The 26,392-nt window shown below is 42.0% G+C and overlaps 4 protein-coding genes across 5 annotated transcripts; 2 read left to right on the top strand and 2 right to left on the bottom strand.

The window, feature by feature from the left end:
• Window positions 1-237: 237 nt before the first annotated feature.
• On the top strand, window positions 238-7,686 carry LOC103702302 (protein ABHD18-like). 2 transcript variants are annotated; one of them, XM_008784669.3, is made up of 6 exons: window positions 238-566; window positions 2,116-2,556; window positions 5,570-5,654; window positions 5,763-5,932; window positions 6,266-6,537; window positions 7,240-7,686. In XM_008784669.3, exons 2-6 carry the CDS (start codon window positions 2,181-2,183, stop codon window positions 7,408-7,410), a joined length of 1,074 nt encoding a protein of 357 aa, XP_008782891.2. In that variant the 5' UTR covers window positions 238-566; window positions 2,116-2,180; the 3' UTR covers window positions 7,411-7,686. The 2 variants fall into 2 exon arrangements, with proteins under 2 accessions (XP_008782891.2, XP_038983915.1); XM_039127987.1 differs by lacking the exon at window positions 238-566 and adding an exon at window positions 590-608.
• A 133-nt stretch (window positions 7,687-7,819) lies between these two features.
• LOC103702301 (FT-interacting protein 1-like) lies at window positions 7,820-12,823 on the top strand. Its single transcript, XM_008784668.4, has 2 exons — window positions 7,820-10,070; window positions 10,145-12,823. Exon 2 carries the CDS (start codon window positions 10,226-10,228, stop codon window positions 12,587-12,589), a length of 2,364 nt encoding a protein of 787 aa, XP_008782890.2. The 5' UTR covers window positions 7,820-10,070; window positions 10,145-10,225; the 3' UTR covers window positions 12,590-12,823.
• Window positions 12,824-13,152: 329 nt separating this feature from the next.
• Window positions 13,153-16,844, bottom strand: LOC103702300 (60S ribosomal protein L6-like). The gene is made up of 4 exons (XM_008784667.4): window positions 16,523-16,844; window positions 16,329-16,435; window positions 13,661-13,839; window positions 13,153-13,560 (listed from the first exon to the last, which is right to left on the bottom strand). The coding sequence occupies exons 1-4, from the start codon at window positions 16,774-16,776 to the stop codon at window positions 13,405-13,407; spliced, it is 696 nt and encodes a 231-aa protein (XP_008782889.3). The 5' UTR covers window positions 16,777-16,844; the 3' UTR covers window positions 13,153-13,404.
• Window positions 16,845-22,107: 5,263 nt separating this feature from the next.
• On the bottom strand, window positions 22,108-26,382 carry LOC113462423 (bZIP transcription factor TGA10-like). The gene is made up of 3 exons (XM_026802658.2): window positions 26,061-26,382; window positions 24,068-24,307; window positions 22,108-22,793 (listed from the first exon to the last, which is right to left on the bottom strand). Exons 1-3 carry the CDS (start codon window positions 26,373-26,375, stop codon window positions 22,647-22,649), a joined length of 702 nt encoding a protein of 233 aa, XP_026658459.2. The 5' UTR covers window positions 26,376-26,382; the 3' UTR covers window positions 22,108-22,646.
• Window positions 26,383-26,392: the final 10 nt, after the last annotated feature.

Consider the following 26,392-nt stretch of genomic DNA (forward strand, 5'->3'; position numbering starts at 1 on the left):
TCCTAAGAAACGGCCCCACAAGAAAATCGATGAATTAAGGAGACGGAGGCCACAAGTCTCTCTCAGAGTCCGATTATTTCGGGCTCTTTAACTCTTCCGATTTCGCCAAAGGGATTAGGCCTCGAGTCGTCGCTCTTGTTCGAATCTGGTGGGCCGGGCCATATAGGAAACAGCGGAATGCGGTCCGCCTGGCCATGTCTCGTGGAACCCACGGCAGCTCCGCATCGTACGGCACCCCTCCTCCCTCGCCCACAGGATTTACCCTATTCTCTGCGCCTGATCCCAGGTTTTGTTTTTCGGGGTCCGTTGGATTTTATGGCGGATCGCGGTTCTCTCTCGCCCTTAAAATCTACCCTCGGACCCTTCCGTTCCCAGTCGCCGATTTCTTCGATTTTGTTCGGGCTTCCGACAGATTTCTGGAGCAAAGCTTGGATTTTTTTCCGCGATTCATAGCTGGGAAGATCGCCTATTGTTTGCAGTTAAGAATCCAGGTGCTCGATTCGCAAGGCATTGGATTGGAATGCATCGCAAGGCATTGCATTGGAATGCGTTCTTTTCTTCGGGATGTGCGTATTTTTGGTACTTGTTGTGCTTTGCGTCTGTATTGTGTAAGATGTCGTCCAATTTGATAGGGATTTTTGATCAATTTTAAATGAAATGCTGCAGCATCTGGATTTTTTTTAAAGATTTTAGAGAAATAGGTTAATTTTTTTTTCTTCTCTGGAGCGATGTTTGGATGCCTACCTGTGTGCTGCTAAAACCATTAGTTTTGTTCTGTTGGAGTGTCGCAATTTTTTCTTCAGTGTTACGGTTATTTGGCTAGCTTTATGTCACCTGGAAGTGAGTATTGGCTGGAAAATTTATTGATTTGTGAGTTCTGGTGTTAAACTTGCATGCTGATGGAATTCGTTGTGGTTATTGATAAGAGTTAGGTATTCTTTTCTTTCAAGCTTTTGCACAATATAGATCTTGCAGGATGCCATCTTGTTTGTTATTAAGCTGAAACTTTTTTACTTTTTCTGCAGTCTAAAAGCTGTTTCAGATAGTATATTTAACTTTTAAGTGTATATGATTAGATGTTTGCCGACTTTAGATGATCTCGGTCTGATACTCTTTTTTTCTTTTTTTAAAGAAAAGAAAGTCCCTATCTGGGTTTTCATAGATGTTTCTGGATCGCTAATTTGCTCAAAGTGACCGAATACGAAAGCTATAGTTGTATTGGCTCAAAAGCCTCAAATAGGAATTCCATTTCTGACTGATTTGATTGTTCAAGTTCTTAATATTTGAACCCTTTCTTTTTTGAAATTTTCTAGATATCATCAAATTAATCGGTTTTGTTAGTCAACTTTGGTGTGCTTCTGCATTGCAGAAGTTTTTCAAGAATGTCTCTGGAACTTATTTTCAGAACAGGGAGTATTAGGTCTCAATTTGGATGGCGTGTGAGCATTTTCTTCCCCAGTTATTGAGTTGGCACTTTTATTCACATTGCTATCATGTCTCAGCTGTTATTGACACCCATTCATGTTTGTTTGGTGGAACTCTGGATTTTTCTGGTCCTTAAAGTTTTGTTTCTGGATTGGGTCACCTCCTATATAGTTGAGCACTTGTAGAAGTTTTTGTGGACCACTATGTCAGCTGTCCCGACAGCGCTTTGTGACATTTTATTTTCCGATTTTCTTGCACGTTTTCATACTAGGCTTGTATGATCCGTTTGCCTTATCAAGAAAAAAGTTTTGTTTCACTCTTTTTCCTAATAAGCTGACATAGTATGTCTTTGCACAGCCATGCATGAATATTGAGGGATTGCTTCAGTAGAAAACCATACCGTTGTTTTAAATTTAACATACATGACATTGCTGACCTTTTTTCCGATTCCTATGTTTCTTTCTCATGTTTCATGGTTTCTATCCTGTTTCAGTAGCGTTTCTCTTTATCTTTTTTTGTTAGGGCTTTAGTCTAGGATAACTGTTTTTGTTGATAGTGTATAATTCTTCCTTTAAGGTTTCTAGTATACAGGAAGGCCTTACGTGTTAATCTGACTAAAATTCTTTTGATTTTGAATTTTTAAGTTATCTTCTCTTAGCTAGTTTTATAACCAAATTAAGGTTTTTGCAGTGGACTTTCTTTAGATCAAGACTGTGTAAGATTGTGCATTCGAGGTTGTGTGACTTTCTTTAGAGATGGTATCTGTAAACCTGGGTGGCCTCCATTATGTACTGGACCACATCTACGGGACATTTCTCCACCGGACAAAATTAAGCACACCATTTTTCTCACGGGGATGGGGAGGGAGCAAACTTGATCTGTTGGAGAGAATGGTAAAGCAGCTCTTTCCAGAAGCTGCCACCCAGAATTGGCCACCCAATCTGGTCCAGCCTATCTGGAAAACAGTATGGGAGACAAAGAATGCATGCCTGAGGGAGGGTGTTTTCAGGACACCTTGTGATGAGCAACTAATTGATGCATTGCCTCCCGAGAGTCACAATGCAAGGGTTGCTTTCCTCGCACCAAAGTTTGTTCCACCGCAGAAGATGGCTTGCGTGGTCCACTTAGCAGGTAGCTGATGTCTTTCGCTGGTTTCAGAATGTCTCTATGACATGTTTGATGTGTATTCCATATTCTCGTAGCAGGTAACTGATGTCTTTTTATTGGTTTCAGAACGTGTCAATGACATGTCTGATGTGTATTTCATATTATTGTAGCTGATGGCTTGCATGGTTCAACTAGCATAGTACATTCTGTCAAATAGATGTGTGTATCATATTATTTGTAGCATAGAACTTCACTCCATTTGTTGTTGTCAAAGTAGCTGATTTTTCTGTTTGTATCAGTATAATCTTATGTCAGTTGTTTAAATATCAGCCACAAATATTTAGGTTTGCATTGCTTTGCCCTTGTAAGTTGAGATTTGACTGATGGAAGTTGCTATGATTGTTTTAGCAATAATCGTTTGAACAGTGTAGCCTTAAGAATCACTTTTTTTAAGGAAATAGGAAGAATATGGCTTATGTTGTCACGACACATTTACTGTTTATTTAACACAGGTTTCGAAAACTTATAATCAATGCAATAGCCTTAAGAATCTTTTTTTTTAAGGAAATAGGAAGAATGTGGCTTATGTTGTCATGACACATTTACTGTTTATTTAACACAGGTTTCTAAAACTTATAATCAATGCAACTTTTGATGATTCTCTTGGTGCTTCTTGCAGTCATTCTAATCTTGGCTAGATTTAGTTCTGAAATGGTTTCTCTGGTCAGATTGCACTGGAACACTATGGATTATGATGCTGTTGAAGCTTTGACATGCAGTTTATTTAGGAATATCTCATTTCCTTAATTTAAAGCTATTTTCACAAACTGAACATTTCAGTTTAATTTTATATTGAATGGAATAGCTATAGGTTCTTGTAAAGTAATTATAGTCTTTGGTAAAGTGAAAGAGTTTATGCCATAAAGGGTAGTGCTTCTGTAGCAGCATAGGTTTATATTTGTTGTTTCATGTGATGATGAGCCTGGGCTTGAGGCAGGCGCGGTGTTTGAAAATTAACTTTTTGCTGGAAGCAATTTTTGTTTTTATTTTTCTATTTTTTTGTTGCTTTTGTATTTCTTTACACTCTATCATCTGCTTGTGTTGTTTTTTCTAGAGGTGAAGTTTTGCTCATGGATTAGTGCTATTCTTTTATATCAATTTCTCTCTGGCATACAACCCAATGGTGGAACATGGTGCACCTCAGTACTTTAGGAAGAGCAAAACATTGAAATGATCATCTTCTGTAAAAGTTAATGCATTCAGAATATCTATTCTTACTCCAATTTCATTTGCTTGAGTTCTTCTATACATTGGCAATCATCACATCTTCTCTATGTTGACTACAATAACCAGCGAGTTCAATTTCTTCTGGTTATTCCATGAACTGTGGCGTACCTTTTGTTTCTTAATTAGACTGTATCCTTTCACTGCTGCAATCCATCAGGAGAATACTCTGCCTGAATAAGAAACATTTTTGCCACTTATGGAGTCATTGTCACCTTGCCTTACACTTCGAAGTAAAACATTTGTTGCTTGGTGGTACTAATTTCAATTGATTAGTACTGTTGAGACAATGAGCTGATCTTCATTGACAGGCCGATTTTTTTTATCAACAGAAGATCCAAATTATGTCAGCTTTAGTTCCTCATTATGTGACTCCTTTTGCATTTCATTTTTCATGTGATTTTTCTTTAAATTTCTAACTTACTAGTTGAGGAGCAAAAAAGCCATGTCATGGGATTAATTTGTGCAATGTGGCAATGCAAAGGACAGACTGATTCATGGAAATCCTGAATAGAAGTAAATTTGATACGGGCCCCTGTGTTAAAACCCACAAATATCTGCAAGGAGAAGTTTGAGGATACTGAAACTGAAAATAAGTTTAAACTCATTAGAATAAGCTGACTGCTTCTAACTGGAAAATAAATTCTAAAATAATTTGCAGTTCCGAAGAATATAATAGAGGCAATGAGACTGCAAGATGTCCTCCATTACTAGGGCTTGGTTTTTTATGAGAAAAAAGTGACACTGAAAATTTTCAAAACTGCAACAAATTCTAGAAAAAGCAGCAATTAGAAGAATATATCTTCTACCGGAAAGATCCACCAAGCAACCCTTATCTAAATCGGTTCCTCTGATTGATACTCAATAAAAGTTGTTGTATTTATTCCACACAAAGTTCCCACCAAGTTGCAAAGGACATGAGAATCCATGTTTCTGCATCCTTCTCTTTCGATCCAAACACCATTCAAATTGTTGAGGAACTTGCAAATGGAACTTGGAGCACACCTAGTTGCTCTACGTGTGAGCCCAAATCTATACTGAGTAATCCTATATATTCACAAGGAAATATAAAATGAGGTTTGCTCCATTTCTAAGTGTTACAGGTAGGTGAAGGTTCTCCTCTTATTGAATATATGAAGTGCATCTTAGGCACTGTCTTCTTAAGACATACCTGGTAGGCATGTTCGCCCTTATACTCATCATAATGCAAATCTGCATGAAATCTCTGACCTGTTTGACATATTGAGGAGAAATATCAGCTTAAGTAGTCGATCATTCCCTTTTCAACGTGATCTCCATTTAAGATACTCCTATGCCTAAACCCTTCCATGAAACAGCCTATAAGAAATGAAGGCCTGACCTGTGAAATTGTCGGTGTTCAAGGTATAATAGAGAATAAGAGGTAATCTGTCTTAGTAAATGAAAAGGTTTTTAAGTGGCTTTCTTTTTGTGCTTTTGTTTCGAACTTTTGGAGCTTGCATTATTCATGTTTCATGAACTCATACCACAACTATAACCATCTATCCTTTTCCCATCTATTTGGGGTCAGGTTTATGGATCCTCAGTTGTCAATTCCTATTTAAAGTCACTTCTGATGTTATTCTAAGTTTCTCTATATCCTACCACGCAATCTCCATCCAAGTTACCTTAGATCTTCCCCTCCTTTTCTTACCACCTTTAATTACGTTTCCTTACTCGAGCATCCTTGGATTTGGGTTTCATGAACTCAGATAACTCAATTTCAATATTGTAGGCACTGGGGATCATACATTTGAGCGACGGCTCCGTCTTGGTGGTCCGTTGTTGAAGCAAAACATAGCAACAATGGTGCTTGAGAGGTGAGCATTCCTGCATGTCTACTGTTGAGCTAAACAGGAAAAAAAAGATTTTGTTTTAATGCAAAAATTGTGCAATCTTTGGTTTTGATCATAGCAAATGTGCTACAGCCCATTCTATGGACACCGACGTCCTGGACTGCAATGTGGTGCAAAGCTTCTATGCGTGAGTGACTTGCTACTGTTAGGAAGGGCCACTATTGAGGAAGCCCGCAGCCTCCTGCACTGGTTGGAGGTTGAAGCCGGTTTTGGCAAGACAGGCATATGCGGGCTTAGTATGGGTAATGAAAAAGTTATATATCTAATAGCACTCTTTGTGCAGTTGGAATTGTTGAATGCTGTGAGTTTATACCTCCTACTGTTGACAAACTGGTCCTGGTTCTTTTAAATATTGAACTAGAAGTCTACAACCAATTTTCACTAGTCCAAATCGTCTTTTATATTTTTTACTAGCCACTGAAATTTTATACCTTTATTTTACTAAACAAATGTTCTCTTGTTTTTAACCTCTCTTTTTCTTGCTTGTCATTGTTTCCTGTTTATAGCCTAAAGATTTTGGTGGTCTGTGTGAATTTCTTGAACTTTCTGTAATATATATGTGTTGATAATTGTAGGAGGTGTACATGCTGCAATGGTTGGATCTCTGCATCCCACACCGATTGCCACTCTACCATTTCTTGCTCCACACTCTGCTGTAGTGGCTTTCTGTGAAGGAATCTTAAAGTATGCCACTGCCTGGGAGGCACTGAGAGAAGATGCAACACAAAAGGCTAGAATGACCCTCGAGCAAGTTAGAGAGCGATTGCGGTCAGTTTTGTCACTGACCGATGTTACTCGCTTCCCAATTCCCAAAAATCCTCAGGCTGTGATATTTGTGGCTGCTACAGTAAGTCCGAAGTCTTTCACTTTACATCATACATCCTACATTTTCCTCATTCATGTACTTTGTAGTCGTAGTCCAGATATTATATCATCTAACTACTTTGAAAGTTTGGATCACATTTTATCATCACAATATATTTATCGTAGTCACTGATTTTATATTTATATGATCTTTTTTTTTATGTCTTTGATTGCTGGAATTTTTTTTCATCCATAAATTATCTGTGAGACTTTGTCTCTAATGGAATCTTCAGTCTCTTGATAGCAATTTGTTGAACTATCAACGAGTAATAATTTGTTAGAGTCTACAAGATGAGCTCTGATGTCTCAGATGTACAAGCATATGGATGCATGTGCAAACTGTTGTCAGTCGCGGATGTCTGTCCATTGGCTGCATGTCGAAAGTACTTCGATTTGCTTTGAGATGATTGGTTATGTACATTATGGCGTTACCATGTTATATTTTAGCTGTTCCTTTCTTTAACATCTGATGGATGCACTTTCAGTCAATTTTCTCGAGTGTTATTCTCGGAATAGTTGCTTCCTGCTAATTTTCATCAGTTCTCGCAATTGTTTAAAAATTTTATTAATGAAAACAAATTTCTCTTTGTATCTTAAGTTTGTCAGTTATCTCTGATTGATCATGCAACCCTTCTCAATTTATAATCTTGTTTTTCGCCCTTTAACATAATTCCCTTGATCTTAGGATGATGGCTATATTCCTAAACACTCCGTCTTGGAGCTCCAGAGAGCATGGCCAGGCTCGGAAGTAAGGTGGGTCACCGGAGGGCATGTCTCATCTTTTCTTCTACACAATGATGCATTTCGCAAGGCAATTGTTGATGCCCTGAACAGATTAGAATGGAGAGAACCGTAACAGTAACCAGTCAAGTGGCTCGTAATCGTCATCTTTATTTAGGCATTGATGTGTTTTGATGAGCTGCAACTATAACAGGCTCCGAGAATATATTCCAAACTTGTAAAGAACAGATGCCCTTGTTGTTGCAAGGAATAAAGGCAGTAATTCCTTGTAAGGTTCAACACTTATCCTTCAAAATGCTTCAACAAGTGCAGGGTGTCCTCATCATGTATGATCCCTGGCCTAATTTTCTTTGTCCTGCCTTAAATAAGGAGCTTCTGCCATGTCATTTAAGTGTGGGCAACGAAAGGAAGAAATATGAAATTATTCTGTAGAAAGTGAAAACCATCACAAACTGTTATAAAAAAGAAGAAGAATAGGAGCATGGCCTTTTTTTTTTTCTTTTATTGGTCATAGAAAAGAGACAAGATTTACCAATCCCTTCCAAGTGCAGGCTGGGTTCGAACCCTAAGTCACCGGCACCAACCTCTGGAGCCAATTGGCAGCAACTTCATCTGCAACAATGAGGGAAAGGAAATTGAAGCATCTTGGAAACTAGCAATTACAGAATAAATTACAACAGGTGATTGGCAACGATCATTTATAATTTCAATGTGGTAATTGAGATGGTTGTGAGAAGATCGGAAGTCTGCAGGAATACAGGAGGCAAGGAAGTGACAGTTATAACCAAAGAATAAGGAAAAGGTTAATGAGGTAAAGGGGGCAAAGCAACAATTATAACCAAAGAGACAGGGTTCCTGCATCTAATGTCATTCAACACATTTAAGTGACAGAATGCATCAAAGTTAAAACCTCCGACTATAATTGCATGAAGTGTGAATATTGGGGCAACATATTGCTGCAGATCAGGATTAACATATGGCAAAATTGCAAATCCTTGAGACGAACAACTTCTACCAAAAGAAAATTAACAAAAGAATAGCTAAGGATCTTTGAGATGAAATCATTAAAACAATAGCTAATTCTCCGGGCTAAAGAAAGTCCATATGGACCTGAGGTGCGGAAGCAATGATAAGTAAGGCAATGAAAAGGGTAATTGAGAAACAGTGGTGTACTCCAAAAAATGCAGTAACATCCGGACAAGAATTTCAAATTGCAGAATTAGTGTAATGACAATTAAACTGTATATGAGGGTGCCGACTAGTCAAGTTTGTAAAGTCTCAAAGTGTTGTTATAGGATATCCTGGGTTTAATCCTTCCCTAAATCCAATATTTCGGTAGCCTTCAACCTGTCCTAGTTCTATAAAGTTGATATTAATAAAATCGCGATAGGGATAGCTAGCACTATGAGCAAGAAATCTCATGGAAGTTTTGAAGCTGAAGCAAGTAATTAGAATTAGAGAAAGAAGTCGATCACTTTAAACTGACTGTGAAGCTCAACTTTGATGAACCTCTCAACCAAATACTACTCTAGGTGTTGCTGGCTACCTTATTAGAGATCACATCGGTTCTCCTGTTCATGCCAGATTCAGCTTCATTCAATCCCGATCGATTATGGCAGTCAAACTGGATGCTTCTTGCGGAGGAATTCGGGCGGCCGCTGAAGAACTTAGTTGCAGTCACCTTTGGATTGAAAGTGATTAAACTGTTTACGGATTTGTAAAAGAAACCTGATGCCTCTGCGGGACATAGTTCTTCTGACTCAAGGCTTAGAGTGTTGCTCTGTTATGCATTTTTACAGAGGCCAACCAAAGCCTACAAACCAACAAAATCTGGTAGCTGGTCTCACAACTTCCCTCATCCTCTTCTGGCCCTCGCCAGAATTGGTAGTGTGCTTGCAATGTAACTCAGTAAAATTAAAAAGGTGCTGCCCATGAAAGAAGGAACAAGAACTCCAAGTTCAGAAACAGAGAAACAAGCAACGAGGAAAGATTCTGGTTGTGGCTTCTTGCTATGTCCTTTGTTGCGGCTGCTGTCTGAAGCAGAGATAGAACAAAAAGGATTAAGAACAGGAATGCACTTTGCGGCTGCCGTGGCTCCTTCACTCGAGCACGTAATAGTAGCTCCCTCCTTACTATAAGAAAACTTGAAACAGAAAACACGTCACCCACAAGCACCCTCAGGGCTTTGCCGACAGATCGTTTGATTCCCCACCAGGAATCAATGCTTTGTTCTCTTTTCCATCCTACGTAAACAAATAGCTCGAGACCTTTCTCTAAACCCTCAAAATTTCGAGTTCTAGGAAGGCCAAGTGCCTTACGACACAGCTTCTCCATGACAGAAACTGAATTACCCTACCATGAAGGCAGAGCTTGCCTTCAACAAAGGGAAAGGAAGGCCCATTTTAGTCGGTATTCCTTTCTTTCGCCCGGCTCCCGGGCATCGCAATCAGCAACAACTTTGCTTCCGAATCAGGCTTCAGTTTCTTGCAAGAGGTTGCTAAGTTGCGGAGGCAAAGCAGAAGCGAAAGAGAAGGGCAGGGTGGCAAAGCAGAAGCGAAAGAGAAAGGCAGGGGCTTGGGATCATGGACCTGGCGGTGCTAGCAGTCGCTCGGTGCCCCTGATACTTATGCCCATCCCATCGACAGCGACGACGGTCTAATCCCGTTCTCGAAGCCGACTGCGATAACCATCAACAAGAGCATTTGAACCAGATGCTTTCCAAAGGCGTGCTGCCACGATAAGAGATCGATCCGCGACTGCAACTTCCTCGAAAAGGTGAGAATTCTATGCCTCCGACATGGTAGCCTGAAGTTACTTCTTCTGAAATCGAAACCAAGCGGCTTTTGCAGACAATACTGCTGCTCCTGTTGCCTTCGCTGACGAGAAGACGCGGCAAGTTACATCAAAGAGAGCGGCCAGGGGCAACGACGATGAGTTACCGCGAGGATTACCAACTCAAGGACCCGAACCCACTGTTTGGAGAAGGATGGCCCCTGGGAGGAACCGGAGGTGGTGGGGTCAATGGGTGGCTGAGCGGCGACAAGTTCGCGAGCACATACGACCTCGTGGAGCAGATGTACTACCTCTACGTGCGGGTCGTCAAGGCCAAGGGTCTCCCGCTCAACCCCATCACCATTAGCTGCGACCCCTACGTGGAGGTGAAGCTCGGCAACTACAAGGGCACGACCGCGCACCTGGACAGGAAGAGCAACCCCGAGTGGCAGCAGGTGTTCGCCTTCTCCAAGGAGCGCATCCAGTCCTCGACGCTGGAGGTGTTCGTCAAGGACAAGGAGATGGTGGGCAGAGATGACTACGTGGGGAGGGTGGTGTTCGACCTCAATGAGGTGCCCACCAGGGTGCCCCCTGACAGCCCGCTCGCCCCCCAGTGGTATCGGCTGGAGGACCGCCGCGGGGAAGGGAAGATGAGGGGGGAGATCATGCTCGCCGTCTGGATCGGGACGCAGGCCGACGAGGCCTTCCCGGAGGCGTGGCACTCCGACGCGGCCTCCGTCCACGGGGAGGGAGTGACCAGCATCCGGTCCAAAGTCTACGTCTCCCCCAAGCTCTGGTACCTCCGAGTAAATGTCATCGAAGCCCAGGATGTCCGACCGAACGCCAGGGGCCGGACGCCGGAGGCCTTCGTCAAGGCCCAGGTCGGGAACCAGCTGCTCAAGACGAAGGTCTGCTCGGCGGCCACCCTCAACCCGCTCTGGAATGAGGACCTCATTTTCGTGGCGGCGGAGCCGTTCGAAGAACCGCTGGTCCTGACCGTGGAGGACCGGGAGAGTCCGAGAAAGGACGCGGTGCTCGGGAGAGCCTCGCTGCCGCTGACACTGTTCGAGAAGAGGCTGGATCACCGGCCCTTCGTGCAGTCGCGCTGGTTCGACCTGGAGAAGTTCGGCTTCGGGGTCCTGGAAGGCGAGACGAGGAGGGAGCTTCGGTTCGCAAGCAGGATCCACCTCCGCGTCTGCCTCGAGGGAGCCTACCATGTCTTGGACGAGTCGACCATGTACATCAGCGATCAGCGCCCCACAGCGCGCCAGCTCTGGAAGCCGCCCATCGGGATTCTGGAGGTCGGCATCCTCGGTGCGAAGGGACTGCTCCCGATGAAGATGAAGGACGGCCAAGGAGCCACCGACGCCTACTGCGTCGCCAAGTACGGGCAGAAATGGGTGCGGACCAGAACCATCGTCGGCGCCTTCAGTCCGAAATGGAACGAGCAGTACACTTGGGAGGTGTTCGACCCGTGCACGGTGATCACCATCGGGGTGTTCGACAACTGCCACCTGGGCGGCGGCGAGGGGCACGCGAGAGATACGAGGATAGGGAAGGTCCGGATCCGGCTCTCGGCACTGGAGACCGACCGAGTGTACACGCATTCGTATCCTCTCGTCGCGCTCCAGCCGTCGGGGGTGAGGAAGATGGGGGAGCTGCAGCTGGCGGTGCGCTTCACCTGCCTGTCGCTTGTAAACATGATCTACCTCTACGGCCACCCGCTGCTGCCCAAGATGCACTACCTGCACCCCTTCACCGTCAACCAGTTGGACAGCCTGAGGTACCAGGCGATGAGCATCGTCGCGGCGAGGCTGGGTCGGGCGGAGCCGCCGCTCAGGAAGGAGGTGGTCGAGTGCATGCTGGACGTGGAGTCTCACATGTGGAGCATGAGGAGGAGCAAGGCCAACTTCTTCAGGATCATGTCGCTGCTCTCGGGGATCATTGGCATGTTCAAATGGTTTGGCGACGTCCGCCACTGGAAGAACCCGATCACCACGGTGCTCGTCCATCTGCTGCTGCTGCTGCTGATCGGGTATCCGGAGCTGATACTGCCCACGGTGTTTCTGTACATGTCCGTCATTGGGTTATGGAACTACAGATTCAGGCCTAGGCACCCGCCTCATATGGATACAAAGCTCTCGTGGGCGGAGGCCGTCCACCCGGACGAGCTCGACGAGGAGTTCGACACCTTTCCGACATCAAAGCCGCAGGATCTCGTTCAGATGAGGTATGATCGGCTTCGGAGTGTGGCGGGGAGGATACAGACGGTGGTCGGAGACATGGCGACGCAGGGGGAGAGGCTGCAGTCTCTGTTGAGCTGGAGAGATCCGAGGGCTACTTTCCTCTTCATCCTGTTCAGCCTTTGTGCAGCCCTGGTGCTGTACGTGGCTCCCTTCAGGGTGGTGGCTTTAGCAGCAGGCCTCTATGCACTTCGCCACCCCAGGTTCCGAAGCAAGATGCCGTCCGCTCCAAGCAATTTCTTCAGGAGATTGCCATCCCAAATTGACAGCATGCTCTGATACAGAACATCAAAATGCCCAAGTCTCTGCTTGTGATTGTTTTTTTCCCCGTTTGTTGCTGAATTATATTGTTTCCTTTGGATTCTACGACGTCTGATGTTTTCCTTTCAACCTTCCATTGTTTCCAAAATAAGCGATGAGAACTCCGCTTTCCAAGCTCTTAACCTTAAGAGATTGATGTTTACTTTGATTCATTTGTTTTGTAATAATATGTTTCGTGGCTTATTCATAGCATATCATTTCAGCACCAAGTTTCAGACACAACGTTAAATGACGACTGCTAAAAGGAAAAGAATTCACTAAAAAAATGAATTGACATGATAAGGAATAACGAAGAATATTCGACAATGTAGAATGTTATAACGTTACGAGCTTGAGGGCCTGGAGGGGAAGGAAAGCAAATATCGACTCAGCATGAATGAGATAGCAGCGAGCAGCGACCAAAAATATAAGTTACGCTGCATATCCTAGTAAGCTAGCTGCTGAACACAAATCAATAGATGACGAGATTTTCAAAATGGAATGTAAACTTCACTGAAACCTAACATGCATGGAGCACTATGTCTTAGAAATATAGCACATTGTCTTCAAGAAATGATATATGTTGAAGGTAGAACAGTAATCTTCCCAATTAAGACATAACTTACAGCCAGTTCCACCGCAGAACACTTTACTGATTAAAATTTTCAATTCACCCACAAGACAAGCATGAAACAAAAATCCAATATCCTTCTTGACATTCAAAACTGAAAGTACCACCACCTAGGCTGAATCTAAACGGAGAATTTTTGAGGGAAAAGGTTAGGACAAAGTGCCTAGAAGACAAGCTCATGGGGTTTCATGCCTGCCCTAAGTGAAAATCTGGCACCTAGATAGGCCTTCAAGTCCGGAACTGCTTCGATGGCTTTTATCAATGGGGTATCCAGAGCCTTCTGATCATCCTTCTTCTCCCGTGGGAGTGCCTTTGTTTCCTACATTTTACAAAACAAAGTGAAAAAAAAGGAGGATGAGCAAGAGACTAGATATAAGACAACAGCCAATCATCAGTAGCATATGAAAGTGAAGATATACCTCTTCAGTCTCAAAAAATTCGCTCTCTCCCTTCTTGTTCTTCTTCTTTTTTTCCTTGGTGAAGTACTTGTCATCAAACTTCTCAGCATTGACTCCAGATATGTCAACCTTAGTAGATGTTGCAATGACATAAGCCTGATTTACTCGTCTTAGAGGTACTCCATTGATCTTGAATGGTCCTATAGCAGCCCAAATATAATGAGCAGTAACAAAAAAAGAAAGAAACAAAGCATGGGAAAAAGAAATGTTATTTTTGCTTGCATATGCTAGACTTCAAGCACTTAACTAAAAACATTATTTACAATTCAATCTACCAAATGTTATATGGATACAAATCTTTTCTAGCATAAAGGGAGATCTATGAAACCACGAAGAGTATAACACCCATAAACACTGAGAAGACTTTCCAACGCAAGAATTCAGGTTCCCTTTCATTTAAGAAGTAGGCATTTGCATCCCTCAACCATTTGACAAAACTAGAGAAAAAATGTTTACTCAGCAAGTGATCATTTACAGAGCTTAACATGCTCTACAAGACACGAGTGAACTTTCCACCCAGCACAAAATAGTAACTAAAAATAACAGATGGAGATGCAGAAGGAAGGAAGAAATCTTTCAAAAAACATGGTATTGCTGTGTTCCTCTGCAAGAAGGCTTTACAAACTCACAGGATATAGCAAACCTCAAACAAAGTAACAGAGCAAATTCTACAACAATTGGAAAAGATACAATATCCACCCAATGACTGTTTCTTCTCTTTTAGCTGCAAAGATTTAAAACATTAAATAGAACTCAGTGGTATGTTAATCACTGATCAAAACTTTCTTAGTACTTCCTTCACATTGCTCATGTTCATACAAATTCCTGACCCATTATATGAACATTTAATGTACATGCAAGACTGACTATCTTGAAAGGTCAAAACAATCAACAAGAATTTTACTGCATTCAGCAGGAAATCTATATATAGAACTTCCTTCTGCTGACTTCATGATGTCGAGAACAAAGAAAACTAATAGAATATAAAGTGTTTTTGACAAATTCCAGGTCATAGTCAGTTCTGGGAACTAAAAAGTGTTTTCTATGAGATTTATTTGTGCCAAAAATACAAAATTCTAGACAAGTAATTAGTGATAAGCACAACATGGGAACAACAGCAAATGTTTAAAAGTTTACAAAATTCTTACTTGACGAAACCCTCTAACTACATAGTAGACATATGGTAATCATAAATTTTTGCACAAATAAAATGTTAAATATTTTTCTGGTCCATGTCTTCTGATCCATGACTATCTCCCACTCATCCACTAATTAAAAGTAATAGACAACAAAATTGTATTATAACTGATAAGAGTTTTTACGAAGACAACTCTTTGAGACTAAAGAGAGATACCAAGAGAACATTTTCTAACTTTGTTGAACAAAGTATCACACATTATTTTTGTAACAGGACCTACTGAGTTTTCCAAGACCTTGGTATGTCTGAACCCACAACGAGACATCCTCTGGATTGGCAACAAAAACACTGTACAGCAAAATTGTTCCCCCTAAAACATTTAATACAGAGAAATTGTTCTTATTCATTTTGATGGCAGCATGGCCATGAACTCTCATTCACCATGGGCCTCAGCCCCAGATTTTTTCCCCCCTAAAACATTCATAGAGCAAAAACAAAAAAAGAAGTTTCTTTAACATTTTTAAGCAGGTGGGAGTGAGGGTGGGGAAATGCCTCTCCCAATTTTCTCAAAGCATATCAGCTCGCCGAATTCATCGATCAAATCAAGCACCTCGGAACATCGAATGAAAATAGGTGGCTGGGTTCTCTTTAAACAACCCTCTTTATATGATAGGCCCAGCCCCCTTTTCCCACAGAAATACAAAAAATGTATCACCCACTTCAATCAATCTGGCCCGAACCTTTGGGTAGGCCCTGCAGGATCAACAACCATAGCTGCACGGACTACAGTAGAATTCCCTGTTTGTGGTCTTGTGTTAAATGCTTGCTAAACGCATGTTAATAGCTATTTTTTCACCCCTATCGAGTAAGTTTATCGCTTCTTTCGGAAGTCAAGACAAAACTATGGGGTTTCGGCAAAAAATTTAAAGGTTCATGAGGGGTTTTCGATTGGAAAGAGTCTGGTTGAAATTCATACGCTCCATGGACAGAGCAAAAAGTGAAGTGTTGGCCAGAGCAAAGGGAGGCTACTGAACCCGATATAAATCTTTTATTAAGATTAAGGGAACAAGAGAAATTCAGGCTCAAAAAGAAGACTTAGCAGAGCTAATAACCCCGCTCATAAATAAAAATGCGGGCGAATTTCCTTGCAGTTCATCAAAAGTTGTCTAAGATTACTAGATCATGTGACCGGAGAAGGAAAGATAGGGGCCGGAAAAGCACGTTAATAAGAACCGAAAAGCCCGCCCTTATAAATTCCAAACCCATATTTTGACTAGATCATGGGTATTTTTCACTTAGCATGACTGGCACAAACAAGCAAACTAGATTACCGATAGAGTAATAGAAACCAAGACCACTGCAGCAATAAGCAACCACAGAGGATCCCTCCATTCATAACAATTTCCCGTCTTGAGGCTAAATGCTTCAGCAATTCGACAAAAATTGAACCTTGTACCAACAAATACGTCAAAAATCCTACCAGACACTCACCAGTAACGAGAAGCAAACCCGAAGGGAGCTGCTTCAAGAAGACGACCCTCTTCCCCATGAACCTCCCAGCGAGAAGGATCAGAACCGTCCCAGGAGTAATACTCGCCCTAGCCCCCAAAACAAACAGCATAAAACCCTAAATCAAGAACAGAACGACGGAGAAGATAAGAAGCGATCAAGAACCGGGGAGGGACCTGAGCTTAGTGAGCTTGTGCTTGCGGCGATTGGGGATGGGGTGCTTGACGTCTTCGGCAGGGTAGTACTTGGGGGGCTTCTCGGCAGGAGTGGGCGCCGCCGCCTTGGGCTCGTGGAGGGGAAAAACGCCGCCGTGCTTGGCCTTGACCGCCCAGATCCCGCGCTTGTGGTACATCTTCGACCGCGAGTACTTCCCGATCCCATGGATGAGCTCGGGATTCCGGCTCGAAGCCCTAGGTTTCCTCGGCGCCATGGCGACGAGAAGCGAGCCAAGAGGGAACGAGAAGAAGCCCAGCAACGAAGCGCTAGGGGAGGTGATGTCTATTTACGTTGGGAGGACGCCGCCGAAACCCTTGTAAATATGTAATCTGGACCGTCCCTTTGGTTATGGATGTTCGATTGGTAGTCCGCGCTAGCTTCTGTTCCTCTTTAAACCCACGTTTGTAGATTGGCCCAATACTGTTAGATTGGGCTAAGACTAGACCTCCAATATTTGGGCCGGATGAATTACCAGCTGGGCCCAAGAGAGCACTTTAAAGATCGCTCACTCTCTTTCTCGCACAGATTCCGTATTCTAACGGATTCTATGGCAGTTTAAAGATTTATTTGCATATTCATCCCTGACAACTTCTTATTTATCCCTTGGTCCCTTGAACCATTAACTTTGGATTTTAATCCCTTAAGTTATTGGATATAGGTTTCTTGCGGTCTAGCTAACCACAAATAAATTGAGTATTCGTCAAGTGTTACATAACGTATGTTAAGTTTCTAAGTGTCTAAAATATCGGGAAAATTTTATCCTAAGTGTTACTTAGGTAGAGATAGGGCATTGAATTTTATGCATTAATCTGTAAATTTAAAGAATTCATACGCAAAGAATAAAAATTTAGAGACTAATATGTAGATGAATTCTAATCTCACACCAGCATGAATTCAAAAGCCCAGTTTTACAGCAGGCCAAATGGAAAATTTGCCTCAAAACACAGGCCATCCTAATTCTTAATTACTTGGAAATATAACCCCAAACAATTATTCGGCAAAAAAGCTACTCAAGATGAGATGGTGATCTCCGATCAGCCTCAAATTAATAATACCATGTTTCAAGTCTTGACTTGAGCTATTAGTACTAAAATAAGGTAGAAGCTTTCGTTATTCTACAAAGCTTTTGAGAGGTCTTCTCGAATAATTAAAGTGAGAAGTTTCTCCGACTTTTTTTTTTTGATAAGCTGGCTACATCATACTGTCTAATTATGAATATATTCAAAAAAAATAAAAAAAAATAGCGAAGAGGGGTGGTGAAGACTCATAGCAATTACAAATTCAGTCATAAGAGTGTTGTGCAACATACGATGCGACCCAATCAACAGATCTATTTGCCTCACAATAGATATTGATAACTTAGGAGGCCTCGCAGTCTCTCAATAAATTGCAAATATTTTGTAACAGTGGATGCTCATTGCTAGCTCTAGCACGATGCTGAATCCACCCAACTTCTAAAGATTTGGTCGGCAAAAGTCAGCTCCGTGGACCTGGCCGTTTTGGGCTCCTATTCCTGACCATTTAAATAAATATAGGGTCTAACACACGTGTATCAACAGGCGTAATGCGCTTGTCGGAGTTGACTTTGTGAGAGTTAGTTATACGGATAACTACCAAGAAAAGAAAATTAGTTATTTTATTATCAAAAAACAGTTAGTTATACGGATAACTACCAAGATTAGAAAAAAAACCACCACTTTTTGACCCCCATCATGAAAAACTTGCGGTTCTACTTTTCGGCAAGCAAATAGCAGACGCGACTCTCGGGCATGTCTTTCGGTCAAGCAAAGTGTGAGGATCCGTACGGGCGTGTGTTTAATTCCACATCGGTTATTCGCTGGGTAGATCTTGGGTACTTATACAGGATCAAGGAACCCAAATAATAACTTCCGGCTAGCCATTTTGATGAGATCCTGGGTTGTGAGAAATGGTATCAGAGCGGACCTGGTCCATAACCTATGTGGACTAGGGGACACTGCAGCACAGATCCATTGGGGCTGACCACGGACAAATCATGGTGTTTGTGATTAGATTTGAATTGATTTGAACCCTTAGCCTGACGAGGACGTCAGAACTTGAACAGAGGGAGTATGTCAGGATCCGTGTGGACGTGTGTTTAGTCTCATATCGGTTATTCGCTGGGTAGATCTTGGGTACTTATACAGGATCAAGGAACCCAAATAATAAGTTCCTGCTAGCCATTTGGATGAGATCCTGGGTTGTGATACAGGGTCTAACTCTAGTAGAGGTTGGGGGTGCAAAAGAGAAGAATATTGGGTATGCATGTCCCAAGCCATTAAGTGATCCACCATTTCATGGTATGCCATGATTTCCACATGAAATGAGAGAGGCAAGAAGATATGTGCATGGGAGCTTAGGCAGCCACGTTAATGGCCAATGAGTGGATATGCATGGGTTATTCATGCGGCAATAGCACATCAGAGAACAAATATGTAACTTTTGGCTGGCATTGCAGGTCAATTGCACAACAGTAAGGTTGGGTGTAATAACTGGATTTTTTTTAAAAAAAATATTGGGCTTGTGGGCGTGCCTGGAGCAACCGGGCCGGATTCGAGCTGCCTCAGTCAGCCAAAATATCCGTGGGCCGGCCCAGAGTGGCCAGGCCCACGATCCCACGATGCCTTATGTGCGCGGCATGTGGGAAAAATGGGGGAAGAAGATTTCCAGCTAGAGTCTTCTTCCTTCTGATCTCGTCATCTCGATGCCTTCTCCGCTGGAAATTCGGTGCTTTGATATTCTGTTTTTTTTTTTTTTTTTGATAGGAAGAGGTAGATTTATTTATATATTTTATATTTTCTTATGCTCCCCCCCCCTTTTTTTTTTGCTTAAAACGGGTGCTTCAAAAATGCGTGTCCGAATACACCCAAGAACATCAAAATACAAAATCTCACGTAGTGCCGAAGGCAACTCCCGCTCACCTGCCCACAGGACGTATCCCGAATGGTGTGCTGCATATGCAGCAACCCAGTCAGCCGCCCCGTTGGCCTCCCTGAATACATGCTTGGCCTCAAGGGCCACACCATCCCTCACCATCATCCTAATATCCCGGATCAAAGGATGGACAGTGTTCTCCCGCCGAATCCACCCTATGACAGTGGATGAGTCGCCCTCCAAGATGATCGAGCTAGCCCGCAGTACCCGCCGCGCATGGCAAAGGCCGGTCCAGGCAGCTCGCAGCTCCGCCTCTGGCACTGATATGTCGAATAGCCGGCAGCCGCCCGCTGCTACTACCCTGGAATGATGGTCCCGTATGACGAAGCCGGCACCACCTCGCGTGCCACTGTCTAGTACTGAACCATCAAAATTGACCTTGAGGAAACTCGGGGGTGGGGGCTCTCAGGTGAAGAACACCGTCCGAAGAGCTGCCTGAGCAGAGAAAGAGCCCCAGGTGTCCCGAGCTATCAAGGTCGTATCTGAAGGACTAGTAGGTCTGGACTCCATCGCCAATACTCGAGCAGACTCCGCAACGAATCTTATGCTCCCCTTTACATGTGGGCCGGACTTCTCTTTAATGGGTGAGCCTAACATGTGAAAGTTTTAATAATGGAGTTAATGAGTGCGAAGATAGGGTTCGAACTTAGGACCTCTCTCTGATACCAAGTTAAAATCACTACTTGTCCTAATAACTTAAGCTAATAGAATAAATTAGATTTATTTATATATTTTATATTTTCTTACACCATATCAGGATGGGCAAATGGCAAACATATATACTCATTCAAGTCAAATCGTGCAAGATGTACAAAGCTAAAAAACTGGAAAGACATGCAATTAGTTGAAACTTGCCTGAGTTTCATGAATTTCTTATAGCTTGGAACGCAGATAATTGGAAGCATATATTACTCTAAGAATTCAGAATGCAAATTAATTTCTGCATTACACTAGCTTGCAAGCACAAATTTTCTGGAAACTTATATGCATAATGGTTTGGTAAGCCACTGGTTTCTCGATCGTGGATCAACTTGGTGCGTTACAAGCGACTGCTTTCGAATTTTGGTGTTGTATGATCTCTAATGTACCCCTGCCTTTTGTGCAATATCTAGGCTCACATCTAACCTTAAGGCTTTTCTCCTACGTCTATTTTCCTGTTTCAGAATGAAACATCACACTAAGCTGGATATTCCGTTTTTCATAGCACATGATGTTGACATCCAAAATGCATAGTTTTTGCATATTTGTTTTGTAAATATTTTTCATTTCTAAAGAATTAATTTCTAGTAGTTTCCCATCTCCTGTATCCAGCAGTTGCACCAGCATATATAGTTTAGAGGGATAAGCTGTTTCCTTTAGCATACTGTGAGGGTTTGTATTGGTGCATGTTCAGCCTTACATTAGTTGTGCATTAAAAGATCTTGGTAGCTATACGGTACTAAGAAATTCGAAAAATTCCTTCTGGGTTAGCCTTTTGGATGATATTCCAAATCATTGCAAATATATTGAAGTGGTTTATGGTTTATGTGGAATAAGAGATACTACTCCACATATCCTTTTGGGACTGACTACAAGCTAATCGTGGTACAGTTCACTACGGTATTTATGATTGGATTTGACTAAACGAGGATAGTATGCGAGGATCTAAGTTGATATGTATGCATTCAGTTTCATATCAATTATGCACCAGATACCAACCTCTCTAATGATAAGGACAGAAGGATTTGGAAGTGGACTCCATCTACCACATTGCAGTTTCTTTCTAATGGATGGGGGAATCACATCCCGGTTTAGTACCATTATTCGGAAGCTGCCAGTACCAGAAAAGGCGAAAATCTTCTGCTGGCTGTGTTACTACAACAAAATCCTGATTGCTGAGAACCTGGTGAAGAAAGGAGTTAAGGGACCTCATGACTCACGTCCTTTTAACTACGATGAAACGGTAGCTCATTTGCTGCTGAGGTGCGAGTACTCAAAGCAACTGTGACATTTGCTCCTGCAGGAAATTAATGTGAAGCAGCCACCGCTAGCTTCATTATCAAGACCTATGGAACGGCTGGAGATCGTCTAACCTCAGGAAGGAGACGATAGCAGTGCCGGACTGCTTAATATCCATAGGCTATTGGTGTATCTGGACGGGACGGAACAGTTGAATAGTTAGGTTGGAGGCGAAGTCTTTCACGGAAGTAGAGAAAATGATGGCCTTCCTATATATTTAGAGGCTTCGTCAGTGGTCGGAAATGGAAAATGCGAACGGCTTGCCGCAAAGCTTGAACACCTTAGGAAAATGGGCAGCTGATATGAGGAGCCATCTCCTGAGAGCGTCTTAGAAACAGTAGCAAGAAGGGAGGAAAGCAACAAATTAAGAAACCTCAAGGCACTGAGGGACGTAATTTAGGTGGTCTTTGTTTACTAATTCTTGGTTCTGTTTTAGCCTCGCGTGTGGCCTTTCCGTCCAACGATGAACACCCACAAATACATGGGCTAATTAAGTTAATTAGAAGTTTGATAAAGACCTGAACCGCAGCCACAAGATTTATCATCAAAAAAATAAAATGCAGCAGCCACCTTCAAAGACCCCAAGGGCACATAGTAAAAGAAAAAGGACAGGCTACATTAATATCGAAACATCAGCCAAAGTTCAGTAGAAATCAGTCCCCTTTACCTAGCTGATCCTAGGAAATTATTGAAAAAGTTAAAAAGAAAAAAAATGAAAGAAAAGAAAGAGAACTCCTCCTCGTCCTCCTATTCTTAAGATCTTAGCCCTCTTTGTCTTCAACTTTAATTTTACCTGTCCATATGTAGTCAGAAAAGGCTGCTCAAAGAACTCCCTTCAGCACAAGTTTACTTTCCTCCCATACGAAGGAAGGCTAAGAAAGAGCAGAAGAGGATGGGAGACCCTACCCATACTCCATTGCAACGTATCCATCTATGCGGATACCATCTTGCAATTCTACCAAAGATAAAAGGTCCCGGTCCTCCTACATCTCTATGAAACTCAATTCAGATTAAAAGGAACAAGTAATGAGAATGTTGAACTGACCTATATGTTCTATTTTTTCAGTTTCAGTTTCCTAATTGAGTAACCCTGCCTCTTTTCCTACCTGTATATCTCTTGAGTTTCTAATCTCGCTACTGCCTTGGCCGAGTGAGCCACAGGGAGCTGAGGGCACGGAGGCGGTGGAAATGCTCAGCCATCGCCAAGAAGCACCGAGCTGCCTGATGGGTGCTGAGAATCAGTTGAAGCCTGTGGACAGTCTGCTGCCTCAGATTATCCGCCTGTGAGAAAATAATATTGTCTAATTATATAAACAATAAAACCTTAGAATATCTGTCTAATGTAAATATGATTTATACGATTTATTATTGGCTACGTACATTGGAAATATATAGTGAACTTTCACTTTGTCAAGACATGGCAGTAAAAGAAGTTGAATCTCAAATTACAGTAAAGGAGAAAAAAAAAGAAAAAAAGAAGAGAGGGTGTTTTTTATTTTTATTGCTTAGTAAGAGGGGTGTTGAAATATGCCTCCTTTTGTTCTGAGTTCTGAGATATAAAACAAACGGCTATTCAGCCACTGCACAAAGCGTTCTGTGTAGAAAACAGAATAGTCAAGTACGAAAAACTGAAGGTTTCTGAGAATAATATTAGTCTTATAATGTGAACAAATGTGGTGGGTGAAGGTTGATTTTATAACTTAAGGTGAAAAAATAAGGAAAGGGAGTTCAAATAGGCTTTCATATATAGGTTAGGAAAAGTTTTGTTTAATATAATACGTGCAAGAGATGTGCTGTAGGCTCATGTGAACAAAGGTTTTGAATAAGCTATCAATTTCATATGACTACTAGATTTGCATGCATGCATGTGATGCTCCAGTACATCGCATGCAGACATGGAGGAGAGGGTCATCACAACACCCAAGCTGACCTATGTTACTCATCCTCACCAATAGCTTTGAAAACTAGTTCAGTTCTTTTCTTATACCTAATTCCATACTTGCCCGTATTTCTTTTTATATATACATGTATGAAGATAGGAGGTTTAAAAAATAACTTTATATACTTTTGCAACAATATAATAAGAAACATACCAAAATTAATTCAAAACTACTCCAAAATTATAGAGAACTGTCAACCTCACGAGTAGTTGACCTAACTACCTAACTCGTAAAATTCAGAAAGAAAGTCAATTCTTATTATATATAATGGATACACCAATAGCCCTAAATGTATAGGAGATAGGTCCTAATATGATGGAACAAGAAGTTGCTGCAATTGAGCTATTTCTGCATCCTGATATAATGAGAACTGGTTTAAAATCACCATCCATCAAACGTTATGATTAGCTTCAAGATTTTATGTTTAGTATAACACCAGATGACCCTATAGAATATGCTTGTCATGATAAAATCTACTGCATTCGTCTTGGATTATCTCTTAAAATTTGATAATAAGTAATGAAACATAGCACATGCATGATCCATAATTCAGTGACTGCAAACTAGCGGTAGCAATTAATGGTGGTGTGTGATGGCGAAAGAGGTATTTTTTACCTGTCTAACGAAAGCTTCAAGAGCAGAGAGCTTGTTCATGGCTACGACCATCTGGCTTATGTAGTTGCCCACGTCAGATGGAGAGCCCAACGCATCAGAGATGATGGTGTCAGAAAGGGATCGGAAAAGGGCTTCAAGTCCTTGGCTCAAGGCTTCCTCCGTCTCATGAACGGATTGTTGCAGGCCGCACACTCCTACTATCTGCTGCTCCGTAAGTGGCTCTATGTGTCTTAGAACAATCTAAACACAGACATCCAACCACCAAAAGGAAAACGATTTGAAAATCTCTGGAAAACTCATTCTTGAAATTTCTTTGACAGGAAAATAACTATAGGCATCAGCACTCAAAGGAGTTACCATCATACAATAAAAACATGCTGAAGATATGAAATTTCGTATTAATTTATTTCAATAATAAACATGCTTGAAAAGCAAAGATTTGCGTAATTTTCCGTCAAATATGATCGTGAACTTTGGCCGAGGGCATGCCATCATGGGCATCTTGCCAAAGGAAAAAATGAGGAAAAAATCCCCTCTTACATCAAAATAAAATGTTTTTTTTCCCTTTTTTTTTTTGAAGAAAGATTGCCATGAACTTTAACCTCGAAGATATTGACATGCAAGGGAAGATAACATAGAATGCCCTAATCACCAACAAAAATGCCTTATCTATATTTTTCTAGCTACTTATGAAAAAAGTTATGAAATGAGTTTCCATTATTTATTGTCATGCAATGATATTTGGTGATGCATATATCACCAAATAATAACCTTGTAGCTGCTCCTTTTTGAATGAAGTCCTGGGATATCACAACATTTTCTTTTCATGCATCCCTCAGGTCGAGAAGAAAACAGGAGAAGAGGAATAAAAATTATTCAAGATGATAAATAATGCTTGCAGGATTCTATCTGTGGTAGCTTTAATTTAGATTTGATTCTTTTTTACCCTTCTAAAGAGAGACCAACATCATCATATAGAATATATATGAATGTAAGACCATACCGCATCCTTGTTGGAAAACCTTCTCCATCATCTATCTAACGTCTATACCACCACCTACTCTCTCCAATTAATACTTCACGACAAGAGGAACAAGCCAAAGTCGTCCTCAAACAAATCCATCACCCTGCTTTGGACTAATCTAAAGAGCGGAATCGCCCTTCCATCAATTGGGACCTTTCACCAGATTAGCTAATCCGTCACCCATTTCCCATGCCAAAATATGGCACTAATAATACATCCTGTTGCCCCCAAAAATGGCAGACACATCAAATCTAGCTATCCAGTTGTTGTGATTGCAATCGTTTATATATAGCACTAAATCCCTAGGGGGGGTGGTGTAACACTTTGCAGCTAAGACCAACAACTTACAAGGATCCTTTTGGAGATCTAAAGAAGTAACCTTGCAGCATTTTGTTAATTCATTTAGAGTTCGGAGCCTCTACCGCACAATCACGAATAGCCATCACGTCATCTATCATAGAAATGGATTGCTCTCATTTGCTCCTGGAATACAACAAGGTACCGTCAGTGCGATATATAGTATGTCATGGTGATAATTATAGAAGAGCTGCGGTCAATCTTCAAGGTAGATGATATGATGGCTATCCATAATAATACCATATTCTAGAGAATTCTATTTCATTCTTTTAACAATGATTTCCATCAAATACTTTTATAATGCTAAAAAATAGGAGAAATTACATCATGCACCATGCGCACCACATCACCGGTGCACGGCACGAACAAACCAAAATGAGGGGACGGCAATTAGAGACGAATGCATGATGCATGGAGCCCACAAGAATCAAGATGTATGATTAGAGTGGTGCATCGCCACGTGGTGGCACAGGGTATAATTTCTCCAAATGCAGTACCTTGCATATTAGGACCAGCCAACGAAAATGCTGCATGCTAGTATTCGTTACTCAAGTTGATCTGCCGGTGATCGGGCGCATGCAAGGTCAGATTAGAGTTAGGGTTAGGAAGTACCTTGATGAGCTCAGATGGGCGGAAGCCACCAATCCACATGAAGCAGCGCTCTGCGGGGGTCATCCACATGCCAGAGTAGAGATGGAAGGCATCAGACCTGGCCATGACGCTCTTGAGGCTCATCACTGCATCGTAGTGCAACAGACACTTGTCCACAAGCATCCGCAGCTCGTTTTCTGGCAAATGCTCCTGCATTGCAGCCCTCATTTCGCACATCAGCCGGTGGTGATCCACGAGCCACTTCCCATACTCCACGTCAAACATCGCGGCATCTAAAATGCGTTGTAACATCATAAAAGTAAATGAGTTCTTCATATTAGCAGATACAAGAA

The sequence above is a fragment of the Phoenix dactylifera genome, chromosome 7, assembly GCF_009389715.1.
Source record: "Phoenix dactylifera cultivar Barhee BC4 chromosome 7, palm_55x_up_171113_PBpolish2nd_filt_p, whole genome shotgun sequence".
In the NCBI taxonomy this organism is placed as follows: domain Eukaryota; kingdom Viridiplantae; phylum Streptophyta; class Magnoliopsida; order Arecales; family Arecaceae; genus Phoenix; species Phoenix dactylifera.

Excerpts from the sequence above, each read along its gene's own strand:
- LOC113462423 (XM_026802658.2), bottom strand. The coding sequence starts at position 26,375 with ATGAAGAACTCATTTACTTTTATGATGTTACAACGCATTTTAGATGCC. Across the intron at positions 24,308-26,060 it reads GCCCATCTGAGCTCATCAAG|ATTGTTCTAAGACACATAGA; the intron begins GTACTTCCTAAC and ends GTCTGTGTTTAG. Across the intron at positions 22,794-24,067 it reads TTGAAGCTTTCGTTAGACAG|GCGGATAATCTGAGGCAGCA; the intron begins GTAAAAAATACC and ends ATTTTCTCACAG.
- LOC103702300 (XM_008784667.4), bottom strand. The coding sequence starts at position 16,776 with ATGGCGCCGAGGAAACCTAGGGCTTCGAGCCGGAATCCCGAGCTCATC. Across the intron at positions 13,840-16,328 it reads GGGTTTGCTTCTCGTTACTG|GACCATTCAAGATCAATGGA; the intron begins GTGAGTGTCTGG and ends GGGCTGCTATAG. Across the intron at positions 13,561-13,660 it reads AATTTTTTGAGACTGAAGAG|GAAACAAAGGCACTCCCACG; the intron begins GTATATCTTCAC and ends TGTAAAATGTAG.
- LOC103702301 (XM_008784668.4), top strand. The coding sequence starts at position 10,226 with ATGAGTTACCGCGAGGATTACCAACTCAAGGACCCGAACCCACTGTTT.
- LOC103702302 (XM_008784669.3), top strand. The coding sequence starts at position 2,181 with ATGGTATCTGTAAACCTGGGTGGCCTCCATTATGTACTGGACCACATC. Across the intron at positions 5,655-5,762 it reads GCAACAATGGTGCTTGAGAG|CCCATTCTATGGACACCGAC; the intron begins GTGAGCATTCCT and ends AATGTGCTACAG. Across the intron at positions 5,933-6,265 it reads CATATGCGGGCTTAGTATGG|GAGGTGTACATGCTGCAATG; the intron begins GTAATGAAAAAG and ends TGATAATTGTAG.